This window comes from Melanerpes formicivorus, unplaced genomic scaffold (genome assembly GCF_026170545.1).
Source record: "Melanerpes formicivorus ecotype bairdi unplaced genomic scaffold, bMelFor1.0.p_v2 SCAF_27, whole genome shotgun sequence".
Taxonomy (NCBI): Eukaryota; Metazoa; Chordata; class Aves; order Piciformes; family Picidae; genus Melanerpes; species Melanerpes formicivorus.
In genome coordinates this window covers 3893077-3911889 of record NW_027142379.1, presented here as the reverse complement: position 1 = coordinate 3911889, position 18813 = coordinate 3893077, and the positions used below count along the sequence as shown (strand labels likewise).

General features: G+C 41.6%; 1 protein-coding gene across 2 annotated transcripts in view; it reads left to right on the top strand.

Annotated features, from left to right (window-relative positions):
- Positions 1-7228: 7228 nt before the first annotated feature.
- The window catches only part of TRPC3 (transient receptor potential cation channel subfamily C member 3), a 37222-nt gene continuing 25637 nt past the window's right edge, over positions 7229-18813 (top strand). Inside the window, exons 1-2 of one of the 2 annotated variants that reach the window (XM_068153966.1) lie at positions 7229-7830; positions 16716-17487. In XM_068153966.1, coding sequence (XP_068010067.1) covers positions 7607-7830; positions 16716-17487 — 996 coding nt within the window. In that variant the 5' untranslated portion in view covers positions 7229-7606. Of the gene's footprint in view, positions 7831-10191; positions 10300-16715; positions 17488-18813 lie in introns of those variants that run through there. The other variant, XM_068153967.1, reaches the window with a different exon arrangement.

Here is an 18813-nt window from a genome sequence, read left to right as displayed (position 1 = left end):
TACTCCCTGTCTGAGCAGAACTGCACAGATGAGAGCAAGCTTCTCATAAATCCGTGCAATGTGAAAGCTGTAGTAAACCTTATGTTTAACTATGTTCTGGAAGACAGGCGGCATTTGCAGGCATATGAAGCATCAAAGGGATGTAACTGTTTACCTACACGCTCTAAAGAAACACATAGAAGGCATCAGGCCTGGCAATTTGAGAAGCAATCTCACTGTCTTGGCTTATTACACACCATCTTCTTTGTTATTTCCACTTTCATCACTGAAGTTTTGAGAAATTACTTAAGTTTGTGCCCAAGATGTCATCAGTATGAAAAGCTACCACTTTGCTCATCATTTTCCACGTCTCTCAAAATCTTGTGTATCCTGTGATAGGAAGTTGTTATTTGTGACAGCTTGTGCCTTTTCAGTGTCTTCTCTGGCTGCTGTAAAGAGAAGTGATCATCTTCTCTATAAAGCTGCCAGATATAACTACTTTTGAAAGCAATTTCAAGCTTTTCTTTTTTTTCCCCAACACTGGTGTTCAGCAGGAGACAAGCCATAGAAAATGAGTTACTTGGACAAAGAGATAAGATTCTACAATAGTTTTCTAAGAAAGGAGGAAAGAGAAGGAGGTAAAACACCTAATTGCTTTCAAGACAGGTTCTTGTAAATTCAGGGAGTGGATTTTGTAGCACTAACTGGCAGCCAGTCAACCACACTAGATGCTCTGCCTTGCCTTTTTTCTGAAGGTGCAGACCTGCCACAAAGAGGACAGTGGTGAATGACATCATTCTGAGATATTTATCCATTCCAGCTTTGCTTTTACCTGTAAAAAGGTTTAAATTGTTTTTATTTCTTAATTTTGGGTTAATTCTGATAAGTGGCTTTATGGCTATGAGCTAAGTAGGTTTGAGGCATTGTACTTGCTGTAAGATAACAAAGACAAAGATCACTGAATTGTATTTCTGCCTTCCGGAGACTGTTCTCTTAATTTTAGCTCAAAGTGCTCCTTGTGTCACAAGACCACCACATTTCTCAGCCACACAGATCTTAACACCTTACTTGCTTGTTTACTTTGTAATTTAGAAAAACAGCCTCCTCTCACATGATCTTGTTCTAGCAAAGTAAACTGGAAATGTGACTTATAAAATAATTCACCAACAGTACTTTTGGATTTCAGAAGAGCTCTTCATCCTCTCACTCAGTCTCATAATGAATTGTTATTCTGAGGTCATCTGTAAATCAGAGTGCAGCATTAACAAAAATCAGGCTACATAAAATTAGTAAGTTCTAACAGAAGTTGGACAAGTTGTAATTTTTTAATATAGGGAACCTCAGAAGAATATATACATTTACTTTTACTGAATTTGTGTTTGGAACAATGCCCTCTGCCAGTCATTTTTAATAGGATCTGCCATGCTTCATTAAGTCAATGATCCATCAAGGCCAATATTCTCCACTCTGCTTGGCAAATGCAAGATGCTTCAAAGAAAGGCACATTGCCCGTCATGCACTTGGCCAATTTTTCAATTTGAATAGTCCATTGTGCACAAGCCATTCCATTCTTCATGTCAAGTCCTTGTCCCATATGGTTACAAATGTAATCAAGTGGCACGAATGACCTAATGTGCCACTTTAATAATATTTCAGGATATGTTTATGCTCTTGATTGTGTCTGTTTCTCTCAAATTGTCAATTGGTTTTGTGTACAATGCTCCTCACATTAATTCTCATTACATCTCCCATTTCTGCCCTACTTCTGCAGCTAGGCAGATTGACAGTATTCACAAATACTTCTCACACACAAGGCAGTAAAACTGTATATTTTTCATTTAATAAGACAGAATATGTATATGGGAACCCCAGCTTTGTAGGACACCTGAACTTGGCATGAGTTAAATTAGTTGTGTGCTGTGCAAAAGCAGGCTGTTAGGATCTCATGGCTGCTTTAATCAGAGAAGTATATAGCTTCACTGTGTCTCTTACATCAATTCTGATTAATTCCTAATGAATGTCTCTGAGCGTATCCTAAGAAATTTATTTCCTACAGTATAGCAAAGAAGTGGTTTTGGATGACCCACTGAGTTTCTGTCACTGAAGTAGTTAGCACCTGTGGCTGAGTGTTATCACCTATCCCACATGCAGCCCATGGAAGGGAAGATTACAGTTTCAGTCAGCACCATGTGCTCTGACATTTGCTCTTCATCCAGCAAGAGGAATTTAATGCTTTGAGGTTCGGCAAGTAGTTGGTACCAGATGGTATTCATCCAAGGGCTCTGATGTGATTTAAGAAAATTAGGCTCTGAACTATGACAGAATCAGGTAATCTTTCAGTCAAAATCACCAGACGTCCTGGACGAGGGAGCTTTGAACGGTGTAAACTAGGATGATGGATTTTCTCCCCCTCAGGGAGCCATGCTTGTCACTCAGATTTGTCTTTCATATGGGTAAGATGCTGCTTACATTTATTTCTGCTAAAGTGTCACAAGAAAGAATGTGTTCACAAATTAAAATATATTACAATATCAATTCACAAAACAGTGAGACAAATATGTTTGTTTCTGGGTTTAAAAATCATTGTGAACTGTTTAATCACATGACATGTTTGTCTCTTACTGTTCATTTTTATTATGTCTTGCTTCTCCTATTCTGATCCCCTCAGTGACTCAAATCCTGCTCCCCCAATTAGAGAAAGATCAAACTGTGTCCAAATATATCCAGACTTAATTACTTGCACAGGACCAAAATCATTGCTAATTTGCTAAAATAAGAGCTCCTCTGCACTCCATACATCCATTGCAACTCTTAGTCTCATCAGCTGAAAGCCTGAATACAACCAGGGGATAATTTTTGCTTTCAGCCAGCAAGGGGACAGTTGAGTGCATTGCATTCACCCACCCATAAGTGAAGCTCTGTCAAAAAGAAATCTTTGTTGTTAAATATGTTGCTTTGTGACAAATTTACTTACCACATGGTTACCAGCATTCAGCAACAGGCTAAGATTTGTGGTTAAGTTTTCAAGGAGTACTGACTGACACTGGGACAGGAAGACTAATTTAAGGAAGAAATCTAGCCTTATATAAATGATAAGTACAGCAATCATATGAAAGTTAAATGCTACATTCAGTCCCCAGAGCAATGTGCAGATAAGGCAATTGACTCTGTAGTCCTTTTCCTGGAAGCACTTCTCTTAACTTCTAATTTCTACTAGAATGCATGAAAAGAGAGGAATAAAACTTGATTGGTATAGGCTTAGGATCCTGTGGATTTGTTCCACAGTGTGCAAAGACATTGGATGTGTTTAGAGATGCATCTGGTTTGCCTTAGAAAAAAGGAAATGAGAGGTGGAAATATGCAAATAAACACACAATTGCCACTTTATGCCAAAACCACCCAACACGAAGTTTTTGTCCATTTTGTCTAGACAGACACTTTGCAGACCTTTGAAAATGTAGCCAGTTTCTATCTAATGGTTTTATTGGCAGGAGGCTTTGGTGGCCTTTTTAATATCATCAAGCAGACCACATAGTACAACTGTGACACCCAGCTCTATGGGCCTGCTTTCCAGCAAGTGAATTGACAACAGTTTATACCCACTTGCTTTGTATGGGCCTGAATGGCTACACAGTGTGCATGGAATTACAGGCTCAGGTCTCAGGAATTTGTCTTTTCTTCTCATTTAAAACCTTTAAACCATAATATTAGTTCTGAGGCCACGATCTGCTTACAGATCAGTGACATCACATGACTCTTCCTTTTTTCTTCACGCTGATTAACCTGTTTGGACTTTCATAGAAGTCCTTGATGTAGGAGTGAAATGTCCTTGAAAACACTGGGTTCCTGGCAAGTAGGCAGATTCCCAGTATGAGGCAGAGAAGGCCAATTTTGCTTTCATTACACTGTTGCTACTCCCACCAACTTCCCAATTTTCATTAAAGTAGTACACACACGTGAGAGAAGGGTTCAGTGTACTGCACGACCTGGATTCTATTTTTGGCATTGCCATGAGTGTGTTTTTGCCTCTCTTCACCCATCACTTCAAGCAAATAAAACCCAGTTTTGTCTCTTGAAAGATTATATTCTTATGCTTTTATAAAGCAGGAAAATAACCATTTGGCATAATCATATGACGTGGAAAGTTGTTCTGCAAGGGAAAATGTTACTAGAAATTTCCTGGCTCTTGCCGATCTGAATTGCTTGGTTTCAACAAGAAGGTCTTAGAGTCAACAATCCAATTTTCAACTGGTCTGATTGATTTTTCAAATTAACACTGTTGAAACATACCTCTCAGAGAAATTCTGTTAAGAGAAAACTCCAGAACATACTAATTAAATGACCTTTTTCCCCATCACTTGTCACAGTCTCGCTGATTTGCATATCCACACTGGTGCCTCATAGATCTGGGTGTTGTTACTGCTCTGCTAGTTTGGTCTAAGAACCTCATTCTATTTCCTGATTTTTTTTGTAGACAGGATGCCAGCTGTGCTGTCCATTTTCATATTTCACATCTTTACTTCATGAATTATCCTAACATAAGCTGAAAAAAAGGGGAAAGAGAAATATGGAACTCATAATTTTGACAATATTGCAAGGAAATGTATTAGTGTGAGTCCTTTAGACTCCTTCTTTCAATTTAGAAAATATATTTCTACATCAATCCCTTCCAGCTGAAGTATACTGATGACAGAAATTTTAAAATCTGAATCATGCATTTCCCATAATTTTGAGGAGGAGAGAAGAATTCCACCAGTGAGTAGCTGATCTTCAACATGAAGAAGAACTTATTTACTGTAAGGGTCACAGAGCATTGGAACAGGCTCTCCAGGGAGGTTGTGAAGTTTTCTCCTATGGAGACTTTTAAGACCCATCTGGATGTGTTCCTGTGCAGCCTGTGCTAGAGAACATGGTCCTGTTCTGGCAGGGGGGGTGGACTTGAAGATCTCCAGAGGTTCCTTCCAACTGCTAACATCCTGTGATCCATATAAAGAAAATCCTGCTCCAATCTAATTGCATCCTGTCTTGAGCAAACCAGTCTGGGGAAAAGAATGAGGGGTTGTATTCGGGCTGCAAATCTAACTTGAACATGAAGTAGTTATGGCATTAAATCAGTGTCCTTGAAAAAAGAGGATCAAGAATGATCTAACACCTTCAATAGTATAATACAGTATCTGCTGTGTGTCACTGCTGTACATCTTTCAGGCTTTTCTATTCAGTCTCTGTCCTTATAGTGACAGAAACAGTTTAGGTGACAGTTCTATGGCATAAGATATATACTGTAATATATAGTATTGTAATTACTTGGAGAGTTATCATCATTTTACCCCTCAAAAGGGAGGGATGTATCATGAAGGCCTGGATAACTGAATCGACAGTAATCATTACCTTTCATTAGCTGTAGAAACAGCAAACCAATCTCTATCTAGGTTATACACAAATCAGTAAAAACTCAGCTCATAGAACATGTAATTCAAATTAGTGATGGAAAACACAACACAAAAAGCAAGAAAGCAGCTTTCTTAAAACTAAGAACTAATATTAAAACCCTCTTTTACCTGTTTCTGAAAAGAAAATAAACCTTTTTATCTGGAAGCCTTGCTCTGAGCATACATTTGAGAAGAAAGAGCATTTCTCATCTGTTTTCAGCTCTACTTTTATGTTTTGTTCTCAAGGGAAATTCTAGAGGCAATTGAAAGTCCATTCCTGTAACAATAGAGGATTTTTTGTGTGTGCATGTATGTGTGTGAAAAAAAATACAATGTGGGCAGCATTGTTTAAGTCAAAGTTTCTCTGCAAGAACACAGTATGTATAATTAGGTTAGACACCTAGACTGTCCTACATGAATAAAAAACCAAGTATGTTAAAGTCAGGGTAGCAACACAATACATTAGTTTCTTAGAGAGGAAAATTTGTTCTATCATGTACATAATTCCACTGAAGCTGACCAATGACATGAAAAACCACTTCCCTAAATAGTTCAAAATGCAAACTAATTAAATGGATGAAAACAAACCCTAGTTCTTTCTTCAAAGCTCTAGCTGACTAATTTATCTCAGTGACACTCTTGGTTAGTTTTTCCTGTGCTCCATGAGTACAACATTTTTTTCATACGGATAAAAACAAAGACAAACCGAAGACTGACACTGAAAACAGTGTACACTGTGAGGTGGTGAGACTATTTAATGATACTTGGCAGTGAGAATTCTATCTAAGCAGTCATATGTGGAATCAAACTCCACTTTCTCTGAAGTAACTGGAAAAACTTACATGAATTTCAATTTCAGTAGGACTTGTGTTTCTGAATACTGATTCATGTGAATTTATACTGATAGCCATATAATGCTTCAAGTAAGTTTAACACAGAGAAAAATGGCACCTCAGCAGCATGTAGCCAAAGGAATAGCTTTACTGCATAAATCACTGCATAGCCTCAGTGTATCTACTCTTCTGCATACTCTGTGTACAAAACCAAATATGCTTTGCCTTGAATTTAATGGCATTGCAGTTTTGTCAATGAATAATCTTCCCTATGGCATAATGCACCAAAAATCTCATCATGGAAAGAGGCAATACATCTCCGTACAGCAAGAATCTTTGTGACTCGTATTCACGGAGTATAATTAGCTCTGATTACATGCAACGGGAGTCTTAACATCCTCCCACTGATTTTTAGTGTGACACCAGGCAGAATTAAACCAGTTAAGTCTGAGACAGAGACGTCTGGAACACTTTGTCAATCTTGACTCGCTTTTATCATCGGTAAGCCAGTCAACAGTCTCTTTTTAACACAAAAAAAATAACTTAAATTGTTTCCAGTGCAGGGCTAAGTATTTCTCAAAAGACTGACCAGGCTTTACACGGATGGGCATCACTATTCAGTTTGGGCCGTTTTGGAGAAAACTGCCTGATGGTTGGCAGTCCCCCGAATCACGCCGTTACTCCTGGATCTGCTCTGGACGCTCGTAGCACAGCGGGTACGAACGGAAAGGCTCGACACCGTCTTTGCAGGGACCGTACATCGGGCGGGGACCTCCTGAGGACTCCATAGAGCAACGGTGATAGCGGTACCTGAAGATCAGGCGTGCCGGGTTGAGCTTTTACCTCGGAGGCGGCGCGGGGGCGGCTGAGGGATACTTGTAACAGCCCTGTGGCAACGGCGCCTCCCCCGCGCCGCCCCCCTGGGCCGAGCCGGCCGTTGGGCGGGCGGAGGCTGAGTGGAGAGGCGTCCTCTCCTCTCCTCTCCCGAGCTCCGGCCGCGGTAGGCGGCTGCTGCTCGCTTCTCCGCCTCAGTAAGGATGCCGTCTTAGCAAGGGAGGATGACAGGGAGAGGAGAGGGGCAGAGAAGCCGCTGCCGGGAGCCTTGTCTTTTGCTCGCCTCCCCAGCACTTCCCGGCTCCCGGGCTGCGCATCGTGTCGGCTTTCTGGCGAGCGGCAGGAGAAGAGGGCGGAGGGGCGGTGGTGGTGGTTTTATGGTGAGGGTTTTGTCCTCTCCAGGTGCTCTGTCCCCCGCCGGGCAGGGCTTTTTCCCTCCTGCTTGCTTCCCCGCCACACACGCTGCCGGACGAGGCCGGCCGGGAGCAGCTGCTGCCGCCACCACTGTCGGCGCCTGAGGGGACCCTGACCATGTCGAGCAAGAGCAGGAAGAGTAAGGAACAGGGGAGAGTGACCTTCCCCCCGCAGCAGGAGGAGGATGAGGAGGGGGCAGAGGAAGAGGAGCAGCAACGGCGGCGCCGCGGCTGGAGGGGCGTCAATGGGGGGCCGGAGCCCCCTCCGCCACCTCAAAGACCCGTTAAAACCCTTCGGGAGCCCTACGGCTACTACCCGCCCCCTCCTTTTGCCAGCACCATGTAAGTCGGGCCCGGGGGGAGGTTGAGAAGGTGCTAGCCATCAACTTCCCTGGAGCAGCCACGACAAGTCCCCGCCGTATCCCCGGCAAGTTGTGGGGTTCGACCCCGGGGCGCCTCGTTCCGTCCTGCTGAGCCGGGCCCCGCGGCGGGAGTGCAGCCGCTCGGCCTGTCAGCAAACGGGCGTGACCGGTGCAACGAGCGGAGACGGGGCCGGTTTGCAGTGGCTGAGGTGCTGGGACTTAGAAAGTATCTTGTGAGGACAATCGTTACCTGCCCTTGGCCGCCCCTCTCCAACCCCTCGGCTTTGCTGCTTCAGAGTGAGGTGGGGGCAGCATGTAGCAAAAGGCAGGCAAGGTGTGCTGGGGCATGAGAGATTTAATCTTTTTTTATTATTTGGGGTTTTTTTTCTGGCCTGCCGAGAAAAACCTATTTCCTCAGTTAAGGTGTAGAGAACCTAATGCGTCGTTTTGTACTAGCAGTGGTAATGCATCCCTTTTATATTTTTTCAAATCTAGGCTGTGGTAAAACCAGATGCCCCACAGAAATCTAGGACACTTGGGCAGGAAAGTCTCGGTTCTTGAGATGCACCTTACCCTCTTTGATGTTGTCTTCGGAAATTTCAGCCTGGTGTTTTTTAAGAGGTGATCACATATATATAAGTGCTGATGATGACTAGACATGCTACAGGAGAAATAAATTTGATTTTACTGATGAGGATGTTCACTTTATCTCTTTTCTCACTTAGGAAATGTAGGTTGTCCATGAATTATTCACTCAATTTTATAATGCACAGCAGTTTAGACAGACTTATCTCTGAAGATTACTTTAGCACTTTATTCTTTCAGGACAATATTTAGATCTTAATTAAATATTTTAATTACCACATTACAAACAGTTTATTTTGAGCTTTAAAGTAATATATTCAGCATTTATAGAAGAGGCGTTGATTAATATCACTCTAGAGATAATTGTGAAGCACAGAAATAATTAGAGTGCTTAAAATGGGATAACCACAAATAAAAGTGGTTTTTATCATCCCAGCACAGAATTTCTTCTCAAATACCTTGTATGTAGCAATCCAGACTTCAAGTGAAGGAATCTTTTGCATATCTGTAGCTGTCTGTAAGTTATCTATGCTGAAGTTGATTGTCTAGGCTCCCTCTATACTTGATGGGATGAGAGAGGAAATAGCACTGGGCAAGGTAGAGTAGTCATTTATCTTCTTCTTGAGGTGCCTGTTTTCCTCTGTTCACCATAAAAAGAGTCCAGAGGATTAGAGTCAGACACTTTATACAGTTGAAGCTATCGTAGATGTATTGTAAGCTGTAAGATCTAAACTTCTGGGTCTGTTTGAGGTTAGTATCCTTCTAGAACGGTTCCTTTTTTGAAGAAATGGGTATTATGCCACCAGGGAATAAAATGAGTTCAAGTGCAGTTCTAGGCATTTAAGGCTGGAGTGAGGCATTTAACTTCATCTGTTGGAATTGCTTCCTGGTATATAATTCCTGTGATCCTGTCCTGGGAGTCTGTGACAACAGTGATTGCAAGCGTCTGGTCTGGCTGACAAAAGGGGTGACATTCATCAATGTAATAGGAATGTGTTGAACTGGCAGGGGATAGAGGTGAAAGAAACACAGCTACCATTTCCTGCACTACATTCTCATGGTCATCCCTGGCATAGCAGTGGGGGCTTTCTTCTGGGGTAACAATATGTGTTTGGTGTTAATGCCTAAAAATCACAGCATATGTTAAGATAATAAATGTAAGCATCTGCTCATAACCTGCTCAGATTGACACATGCAAGGCTTCAGTGTGCACAGAATGAGCATGAGGATCCTTGACTGGTAGTGTTTGTGGTCTGAATACTCAGTACTGACAGTGCAAGGCAAAAAGGCAGGATGATGTGAAGTAGTTGGCACAAGAAGATGCACTTAGTTGGTATTAGAAATGTCTGAAAGCTGTAACCCATACAAGGTGCCTGTCAATGTACAGCTGGCTCCCTCCTGTGCCAAATATTGCTGGAGAAAGTAATTAACCTCAGATTCCCACTAAGACTGCTGGCTGGATGTAATACTTGTTTCACAAGGTACTCTTTGTCCCAGTGGGAAAAATGTGGACAAAACCTGTAAATTAAATGTAGTAGGCATCAGATGCCTGATTTCCTGAATCCTTATGAAAATCAGACCTTTGTTTCCCGAGTGGAGCAACAGAACACAAGTAAAGGTCTAAGTGTAAAAGGAGCTTTACAATTCTTTGTTCCTGTAGTCCTGTGAAGTTGGTTCTTTCCTTGTGAGATGTTTTCCTTTTTCTGTGTATATATTGATGCACTCCTGTTATCAACATACAGTCTTTTTTTTTTCCCCACAGGAATTGGGATGGTTTGTGTTTTCTGTTGAAGAGTTAGTGAAGAGTAATGGTAGGGAAAAGCTCTGCATAGTTTATGAAGTGGGAGTAGAAGGAACAAGCTAAGTATGTGTACATCTCCTGATATCTCATGTTTTCTTCCATTTTTTGACTAATTCCTTCCAGTTCAGAGACAGAACTTCCATGAGCTGACATGAGGGCATTTTGGATGATGGATTGTGTCATTTCAGACCAGTGGGAGAGCACAGACCTGAGTCAGATCTTGCAGCTGGCCTGATTGATGTTCTACTGTTCAGCTGAATTCACCTCCCTCTTCTGGAAAGCCCGGGCAGTAGCTCACAGAAGAGAGAAGGAAGTCCTCATTTAATAAATTTTAGATTTGGTGCAGGGATTCCCAGACTGCGTGGAATATGCACAAGCTTCCATGCAAACATATGTGAATGTGACATTATTTTTACTGGTGAAGAAACATTTACCAGCATCCTCTTGTGGCACATGGCTGCAGCAGAACTTGGAAGGTTGGCAAAACCATCTTGTGGGAGCAGCTGTGAGGCTGGGGCATTACCCCTCTGCCTGTGGCTCTGCACAGGCCAGGAGCTGCTACTTCACATGGAACACCACTGTCTTCTCTTGTGGTGGTAACAAAGCAAACATTCGAGATGGCTTAGTTTAAGGAATCTCAGGAGTCAGGAGCTAAAATGCTGCACATATGTATGTGCATGTCTGAGCACTTACTTTGTGAATAAGGCAATTAGCATTCCTTACTTTTAACACTGGGACCTCAGAGGCTGCTTTTGACAGAACAAGAGGCACCATCTGCATCTTCTGTGTGGCTGACTCTGGTGTAGTTGCTTTTAAATGTGCATGTGAGTTGTGCTCATCGCTCTTCCCGTGATGTACTTATCTGATCTGTCTATAATCACTGAACTTCATTTCCTTTTCAGGGCTAGAATAGAATCAAGATCACTCACATACTGCAGTTTAGCAGTGGGCTAAACTGCTTGTAAATTATTGATGCCATCTTTTATTGTATTTAGTAGTTCAGGGAAAATAACTGCCTGTTCTTTTGTACAAATGTTAGAAAATTGCTCTTCAGATCTGGGAGAACCTAGAATGAAATCTTTATTTCTCCAGCTTCTCTGTTTTAAAATTGCTTATGTAGTTTGCAGTGTTTAAAAAGTGTGTCTAGAAACAAGATTAATAATCTTTTGAATTCTGTAGATGAGATGGTGAACAGCAGAACACAAGATATTCACCTGTCAACTACTTCTCCCACATTTCGGTCCTTATGATAGAGTTCTCAAACTTTGGAGATCAAAAGGAATAGGCAGGCTAACAGACTAGAAATCTGTACTTGAAACAATTCATGGCAGAAGCAGAGGAATCCTCATGCTTATTCCACTCCTTTGCAGTTGCTGTGCTGCATGCCATTCTGGGTGATTCTGTAGGAGCAACCATCCAGCAAGATGATGGAGGCAAAACACAAGAGACAAATGGCTACAGCTAGTTTAATAGGAGGATGTTCCTTTTTCTGTTGTTGTTATTGCACATGAAGCTCATGCATTTTAGATGCACATTTAAGGTTAACATTATAATGTAGGATAGTTTTTTGTGTCATAGGACATTATCTGGTATGTAACAAACCTGTTAATTGTTCAGTGTGTACCTAACATTGCTTTGAAAGCTTGTGATAGTTAGATTAGGTAAAGGTCTTAAAGGGTGGCATTCTCCTTTAGGAGCTGCGACTTCACTAAGGTGCAAGTACTGCAAAACTGCAATGGAAGTGTCCTGTTAATTGTCTTGTAGTGAGTGAGGTTCTGTTTGCTGCCATTGTTAGAGTTGAGTTTGCCTAAGGGGGAGGCAGTGAACTAGACTAATGGTAGTGGTATAGTTAGGAAATAAAACTTGTCACTTGATGTCATCTTTGTTTTGTAGTGATAAATGAAGGATTCTGAAGGTTGGTGTACAGTTTGTGAAGTTCTTCCTTCTTGCCAGTGAGGTTTTGTGGTTCATCAAAACAGCTGCCTAAGATGTGTGCTTAGGGCCAAGTGCAATGTCCAGATATGGTGGAACTGGTGTACTTCAGTTAATGCAACTGCTGTACTTCCAGTTCCATCTCTCTTCCTTGTGCTGTGCAGCCAACAGAGGCTTGAGGCTTTATAGACCTCTTGGGCATTTTTCTGCTGTGAAATGTGTAAACTAGTTATGTTAAAAATGGAGTGGCTCATCTGCTGCTTCATGTCAGCCAAAGAGGACTGAATTCTGTCCTTTTTGCAGTATGCTTCTTTGTCCTTCCTCCTGCAGCCACACAGTGTAATTATGCAACCTGTGTACTAGGACTAGAACTTACTTAATGTCGTGGTGTATTTCTGCTGAAGAATTAACATGAAATAATTGGGAATTTTGATTGCTTGGTTTTCTTGTGGATTATTTTTCTATGTATTCTACACATTTTTGGTGGGTGTTTTGGCATTCTTTCAACTACTGGGAACAGTTGGGAAGAGAAACATCAGGATTTCCATCTCTCCTTCCCTCTTTTAATGTCAGTTGGCAACTCCTTACAGAGACAAGATTGAGAATATGAACTTTGCTGTAGGAAATGGAACACAAATAATTAATGTACACTTAATTCTCTCTTAATCATATTTTGAAGCCAGGCTAGTAATATTTAGAGATGCAACTTTAGATTTTGTTGTTTTGTTATCTCAGTTGGCAAATATTAGATATAAAATTTGCTGAAAATAGCTAAATAAACTGAAATTTTAATAATTTTCTTCATCCTTTATATTAGCTTAGATATATTACATGTAAGAACAGGAGAGAGGAAGACAGAGTAGGAGACTTCATACCTGATGCTTCTTGTGTGCTGTACTCTGAACAGAGCTGTGCTGGGTTGAGGTCTTTGAAATGACTGAGGGAAGGGAGGAAGAAGAGGGGAGACAGATATAGTATCATAGTATCAGTCAGGGTTGGAAGGGACCACAAGGATCATCTAGTTCCAACCCCCCTGCCACGGGCAGGGACACCCCACACAAGATCAGGCTGGCCAGAGCCTCATCCAGCCTGCTCTTATATGGACAAAGCTAACAGTCTCCTGCCTGTGTGGTGCTGTACGACAGCTTTTGTTTGGGGGGGTGGTGGTGGTGGTTGTTGTTTGTTTGTTTGGGGTTGTTTTTGAGAGGTCTTGACAGTATTGTAGTCATTAAAATACCAAGCAACTTTCATCTTTATTTTGAGAAGACACTGCAGTTGCTTCAAGTGTATAATTTTTGTCACAAGATTTATAGCTGAAGGTACCTTCCTTGTGGGGAAGATAGACTAGTGCAACACCTTTGGAAGGATAGATCTCTTGTTATGGAAGTCAGATGAGTCACCTTAGTCAGTGGGTTTGGAAAGAAAGATAGATGAAACAGAAAATAAGTGTCATATTTCAAAATATTCTGAAAAATTAAACTGAATATTTAGGGGGAAACATATTGTTGTGTAATAAAACATAAACGAGGTTCAGGGTGGCATTTTAGAGTCTTCTTAAATCAAGAAATTGACATGAGTCAGTTTGGTCTCTTGTCTTTTTTAATGTCCATACATTTTTTTTCTTTATAATATTACAATAGACAACTGCATTTCTCTAGCTATGTTTTCAGATGTGGAGGAAGAATAGAAAGGTGACAGTGTAGCAGATCTTGTTTAAGAGGTGACTACAAAAAGACAGTATTTCTGGGTTTGCTTCTGATTTGTTGGGCAATAAGGTAGTACCATACAGTGGCTGCTCACCACGTACACTCTGGCCTCAAATCTTTGTATCAGAGTAATCCCAAATATGAAATATGCCTGAGCTTTGGGACATTAAATCAATTCTGTGTTTAACAGAGTCACAAGTCCTCTCTGTTATGCTGCCTTTTCCAGAGACTCAGAAGCAGTAGGCAAGTTGAAAAACAGAGAATCCCTTCATATTTGACCAAAGCAGTTTGGGCATATATTTCTGAAAGGGACTAGCACTTGATACTGCTCATACTGCAGTGCCATCCAGGTCATTTCTGGTAGACCACAAATGGCAAACACAAATGAAAATGTAAAAAGATCAAATGCTTCATCCCAGGACAGACCTTGGTAATGAGGATTGCAGTCTACTTGATCCACAGTGGAGCCACCCATTTGTATTAACTGAAATGTTCAGAGCATGGACTAGCTTTAAGGGTATTTGTCTGTGATGAAGTGATTAAGATTTTACGTTTTGCTGAATTTATTACAATAGGTGCAGACAGCTGGAAGGCCAGACATATCCTTACAATCTGAATGGAATTAGTTATACCCAGTGAAAACCATTAAGCTGAGGAGACTCAGTGATGACAGTGAGCACCTTTTGTGCAGTGATAACATTGTGAAGCTCATTGCTGAAAGATCACACACACACACAAAGAAAAACCACGCCTGCTTTTAAGAGGCTGTCACTCCAGTTGTGGGTTTGAAGCTGCAGCAATTAGGATATGCAGCTTTTGAAGCTGCCCAAGCAGGTTCCACTATGTTCGCTTAAAGGTGCACCTTGGGTGCGCCAAAGGTGTGCGTGGCATTTTTCCCTTGGTTCTGTCCTTTTGCAGCCTGATGGGCTTGCTTAAAAAGGGCTGCTTAATATTTTGGCTTTCCCTCAGCATTCGTTATGTGGACCCACATCTCTTCTAATGCACATTACCTGGCCTTTGCTCTGAGGGTAGAAGGCTTAATTTCCTCTTCAATTCTTCTGTCTTCCCTTTTGTATCTGAGTTTTTTTGCTGAAGTGAATAAATGAATTTTCACAGTGCTCCTGTAGAATGGGAGCCAACTGTTCTTTTCCTATAGAAGAGGAACAGAGGCACATAGGACATTAGAACCAAATTTGAAATGTATAAGGCCTGTTTGTATGTATGTAGCATATGTATAGTGCTATATGTATTCAAAGCACACCCTCCATTAACTCATACATTGTTTATCAGCTGCACTGGTGTCTTTGTGCCCATCAAATCAGTTCAAGTGATCTCTACCCCTGGAGCTAATGGATTAACTGATAGCAGCTGGAAGCTGTATTTCTCAATATTGAGCAGGGCTGGGAAGGGAAGAGAGACTGCTGATGGGTTTCACATTTATTTGCAGATGGTAGTGGAGGAAGGTTATGATATCCCAAGTATCTTTTCAGGCCTTTGGCCTCTGCTCTGGCATGCATAAATGCTTCTGTTCTTCCCTCAGCTGTGACCACTTCAGTCTGATCCCATCTCTTCTATTGTTTCAGACCTCACCAGGCAGCAGTTTCCTGTTGTTATTTTCTCCAAATAGGTAGCATCTGCTCAGCCTCTCATCCGAGGTCTGTTTTCTTTGCAACTCCTAGGTTTGCTTCTCTGAACCTACTCTTCCCTCTCTTTTCTTACCTAGCTAGATCCAGCTTAGCATCTGATCTGTCTGTTCTGTCAGCCCATTACTATTTGCTCCCTGCTGCTCTCAGCCAGTATCTTCACTGGTTCCTAATTCCAGTGTTTTCTCAGTTAGCTTTTTCCCCCTTTTCTTCTGTTCCCCTTTTCTCTATCTTTCTGCTTTTGCAACCAGTTTTTGATGTGAATTCACAGCTTCCCTGGTTCTCAGTTCACTTTCCTAAACAGTCTCACTTTTCTACACCCAGGTTTAAACTTCCCAGTGCAGCTTGCCTTCTCAGTTTTCATTCAGTAGCTGTTTGACTTTCCCATTTTTCTTGATTGTGTCATGAGAACACATGAGGACTTTGAAAGAAAACATCCTCATGTCATGACATTGGACAGCTTCTTCCTTTCAGCTCCTGAAATGGTAGATGTGTAGTAGAAATAGTCCCAACATAAACCATAGCATTGTAGAAGTCCAGCTGGAGTGAGAGCTGATTCCAGTCTGCATTGGGTGGTGTCTAGGATCTGAGAGAAGTTTAGTTAGCAGCATCCAGAAAGTCTGTTGGATGTGTATGAACTGTTGTTTATCAAAGACTTGTAATTGACCAAATTGACTGGTGAGTAGAATTTTTCTGGATGTTGTTAACACCAGAAAGCAGGAGATCAGGCTTCATTGTGTATTGCTTGGCAAGACGTCAGAAGAAAACTTGTTTTCACCTCTTGTTCACGTGAGCTAGAATATGGTAAGCATAAATATTGCCTGTCTTGAGCCATCAGCTTGAATGCCTAGGGGGACAGTATTAATTACTGCTGGAAGTAATGTAGTAGACGTGAGTTTGCTCTCACTTATGTACTGAAGTGAGTCAGGAGGAATTTCTGAAGAGGTGTCTTGCAGAAAGTGAAAAACAAATCTTAGCCATGCTAACAAAACAGAAATGGCCTGTGACCTTGAGCCTGTAGTGCCTTTAGATTGCAGACAAGAAAGCATGAAGGCAGAACAATCTCAATAAGAATGCTTCTTGTCAGTAGATGGGGACAAAAGGGACAAAGGTAGTTGTTTTTGTAGCCACAGGAGAAGTGGAAGCTACAAATAACCACCATAGTGAAATTCTGTTACCTGGCTGGTTTTGTCATTAGGTACATTGAAGAAAGCCCATCTCTGAGACGTATGACGATGATGAGGGAGAAGGGAAGGCGACAGGCCATCAGAGGCCCAGCATTCATGTTCAACAACAGGGGCACCAGTCTTACAGCCGAGGAAGAGCGTTTTCTAGATGCAGCAGAGTATGGGAACATACCTGTGGTGCGCAAAATGCTGGAGGAGTCAAAAACACTGAACGTCAACTGTGTTGACTACATGGGCCAAAACGCCTTGCAGCTTGCTGTAGGGAATGAACATTTGGAAGTGACAGAACTTCTGTTGAAAAAAGAGAACTTGGCACGGATTGGAGATGCCCTGCTGCTCGCAATCAGCAAGGGCTACATTAGGATAGTGGAAGCAATTTTGAATCATCCTGGGTTTTCAGTAAATAAGCGACTGACTCTGAGCCCCTGTGAGCAGGAGCTGCAGGACGATGATTTTTACTCCTACGATGAGGACGGTACCCGCTTCTCTCCAGATATCACTCCCATCATTTTAGCTGCCCACTGCCAAAAATACGAAGTCGTGCACATGCTGTTGATGAAAGGAGCAAGGATAGAAAGACCTCATGATTATTTCTGCAAGTGTAATGACTGTACTGAGAAGCAAAAGCATGATTCTTTCAGTCACTCTAGGTCAAGAATAAATGCATACAAAGGACTGGCTAGTCCAGCTTATCTGTCCCTCTCCAGTGAAGATCCGGTACTCACTGCTCTAGAACTCAGCAATGAACTTGCCAAGCTGGCCAACATTGAAAAAGAATTCAAGGTAATTGTGTTTTGGTGTTCTCTCTGTTGTTGTTTTAAAGCTGCTGCTGCTTCATGGTGTTCTTAAGATGCTTAAAATTATTTCTTGTGTCTTTACTTTCTTGAATGCAAATGCTTTCATGCTATTTATTGTCTCTTTTGTTCTTGGTTTTGAATTTTCAATACATAAGCCTTTGAAAAAGGAGTTTTAATGACATGAAAGTGTGTTTGCACCTATGGAGAAAACTGGGGAAAGGGGCAGCTTGCAGTCTGATAATTTTGCGGCAGCTGGAAAACAGTTTTGTTTGCTGCAGCAAAGATCATTTTGAGTTACAGATGCTGAGTAATAGAAGCACAGAAAGCAGAAAATGTTACACTTTTTGGGTGCATAGTAGAGCATTGACCTTATTCCCTCTTTTCCATTCACACTAGTTTTGAATGATGTCTCTGAACTGTTAAGAATACAGAAAGTGGATTTTTTTGACAGACCTTTTAGAAATGTCGCCTGTTCAAAACCAGCGGTTAGACCGATTACAGGTGGAGCTCCTGTTAGCTGGATTGGAGCTGTATCTGGTTTAGCATGCTGGTGCCCTGACCTTTCTATCATTGAATTCATGACTTAGTTAACTGCTGCCCAGTGCTTTTTTTAAAAATGCTTTTGCAGTTCTGTGAATACCTTGAAAACTACAGTAACACCCACCTTCCCCTTGCCTGTGCCCTTCCCCCCTGATCAAATTCCACCAAAAAAAAACATCAAACCCAAGTAGGCTACATGTACTGCTTGGGGAATGACAGATAGTTCTCTGTGAGTAGTGATATTAACAGCATTGTATGTAGTTTTAGCAACATGTTTGATGATGTTCTGCAGGGTCAGTGGTTCGTTTGTGTAATATCTTTGTGAATGATCCCAGAGAAGCAAAACCATGCATTAACCTTTTCAAACAACAGCCAGCATTGCTATTCCTATGGAGGACTGAGAAGAAATATGCAGCAACCTGGAGAAACACAGGCAGAAATTAATAAAGTGAACTTAAACAGAAGAGGAAGAAACCATTTTAGACTCCTGAGAAAGAATAGCTCCAGATACAGCAGAGTGAGTTAATATAGAATTTAAACCCAAGGTTTCAGGGCTGAGAGGGATCGATATGTTACACCACAGACTAATGAAGTGTAAAAGCCAGCTTAAACCTTTCCTCTGCTTCCTTTGCTGGAGGACAACACCCCCCTCCCCCCCGCCCTTGCCCCATACCAGGCTGTGTGTTGTATAATGTGGCAAAGTGATTGAGTACTTCCTCAATGTATTTATTCAGCAGTATAGGAAAAATGTCAGATTTTTCTTTTTTGCACT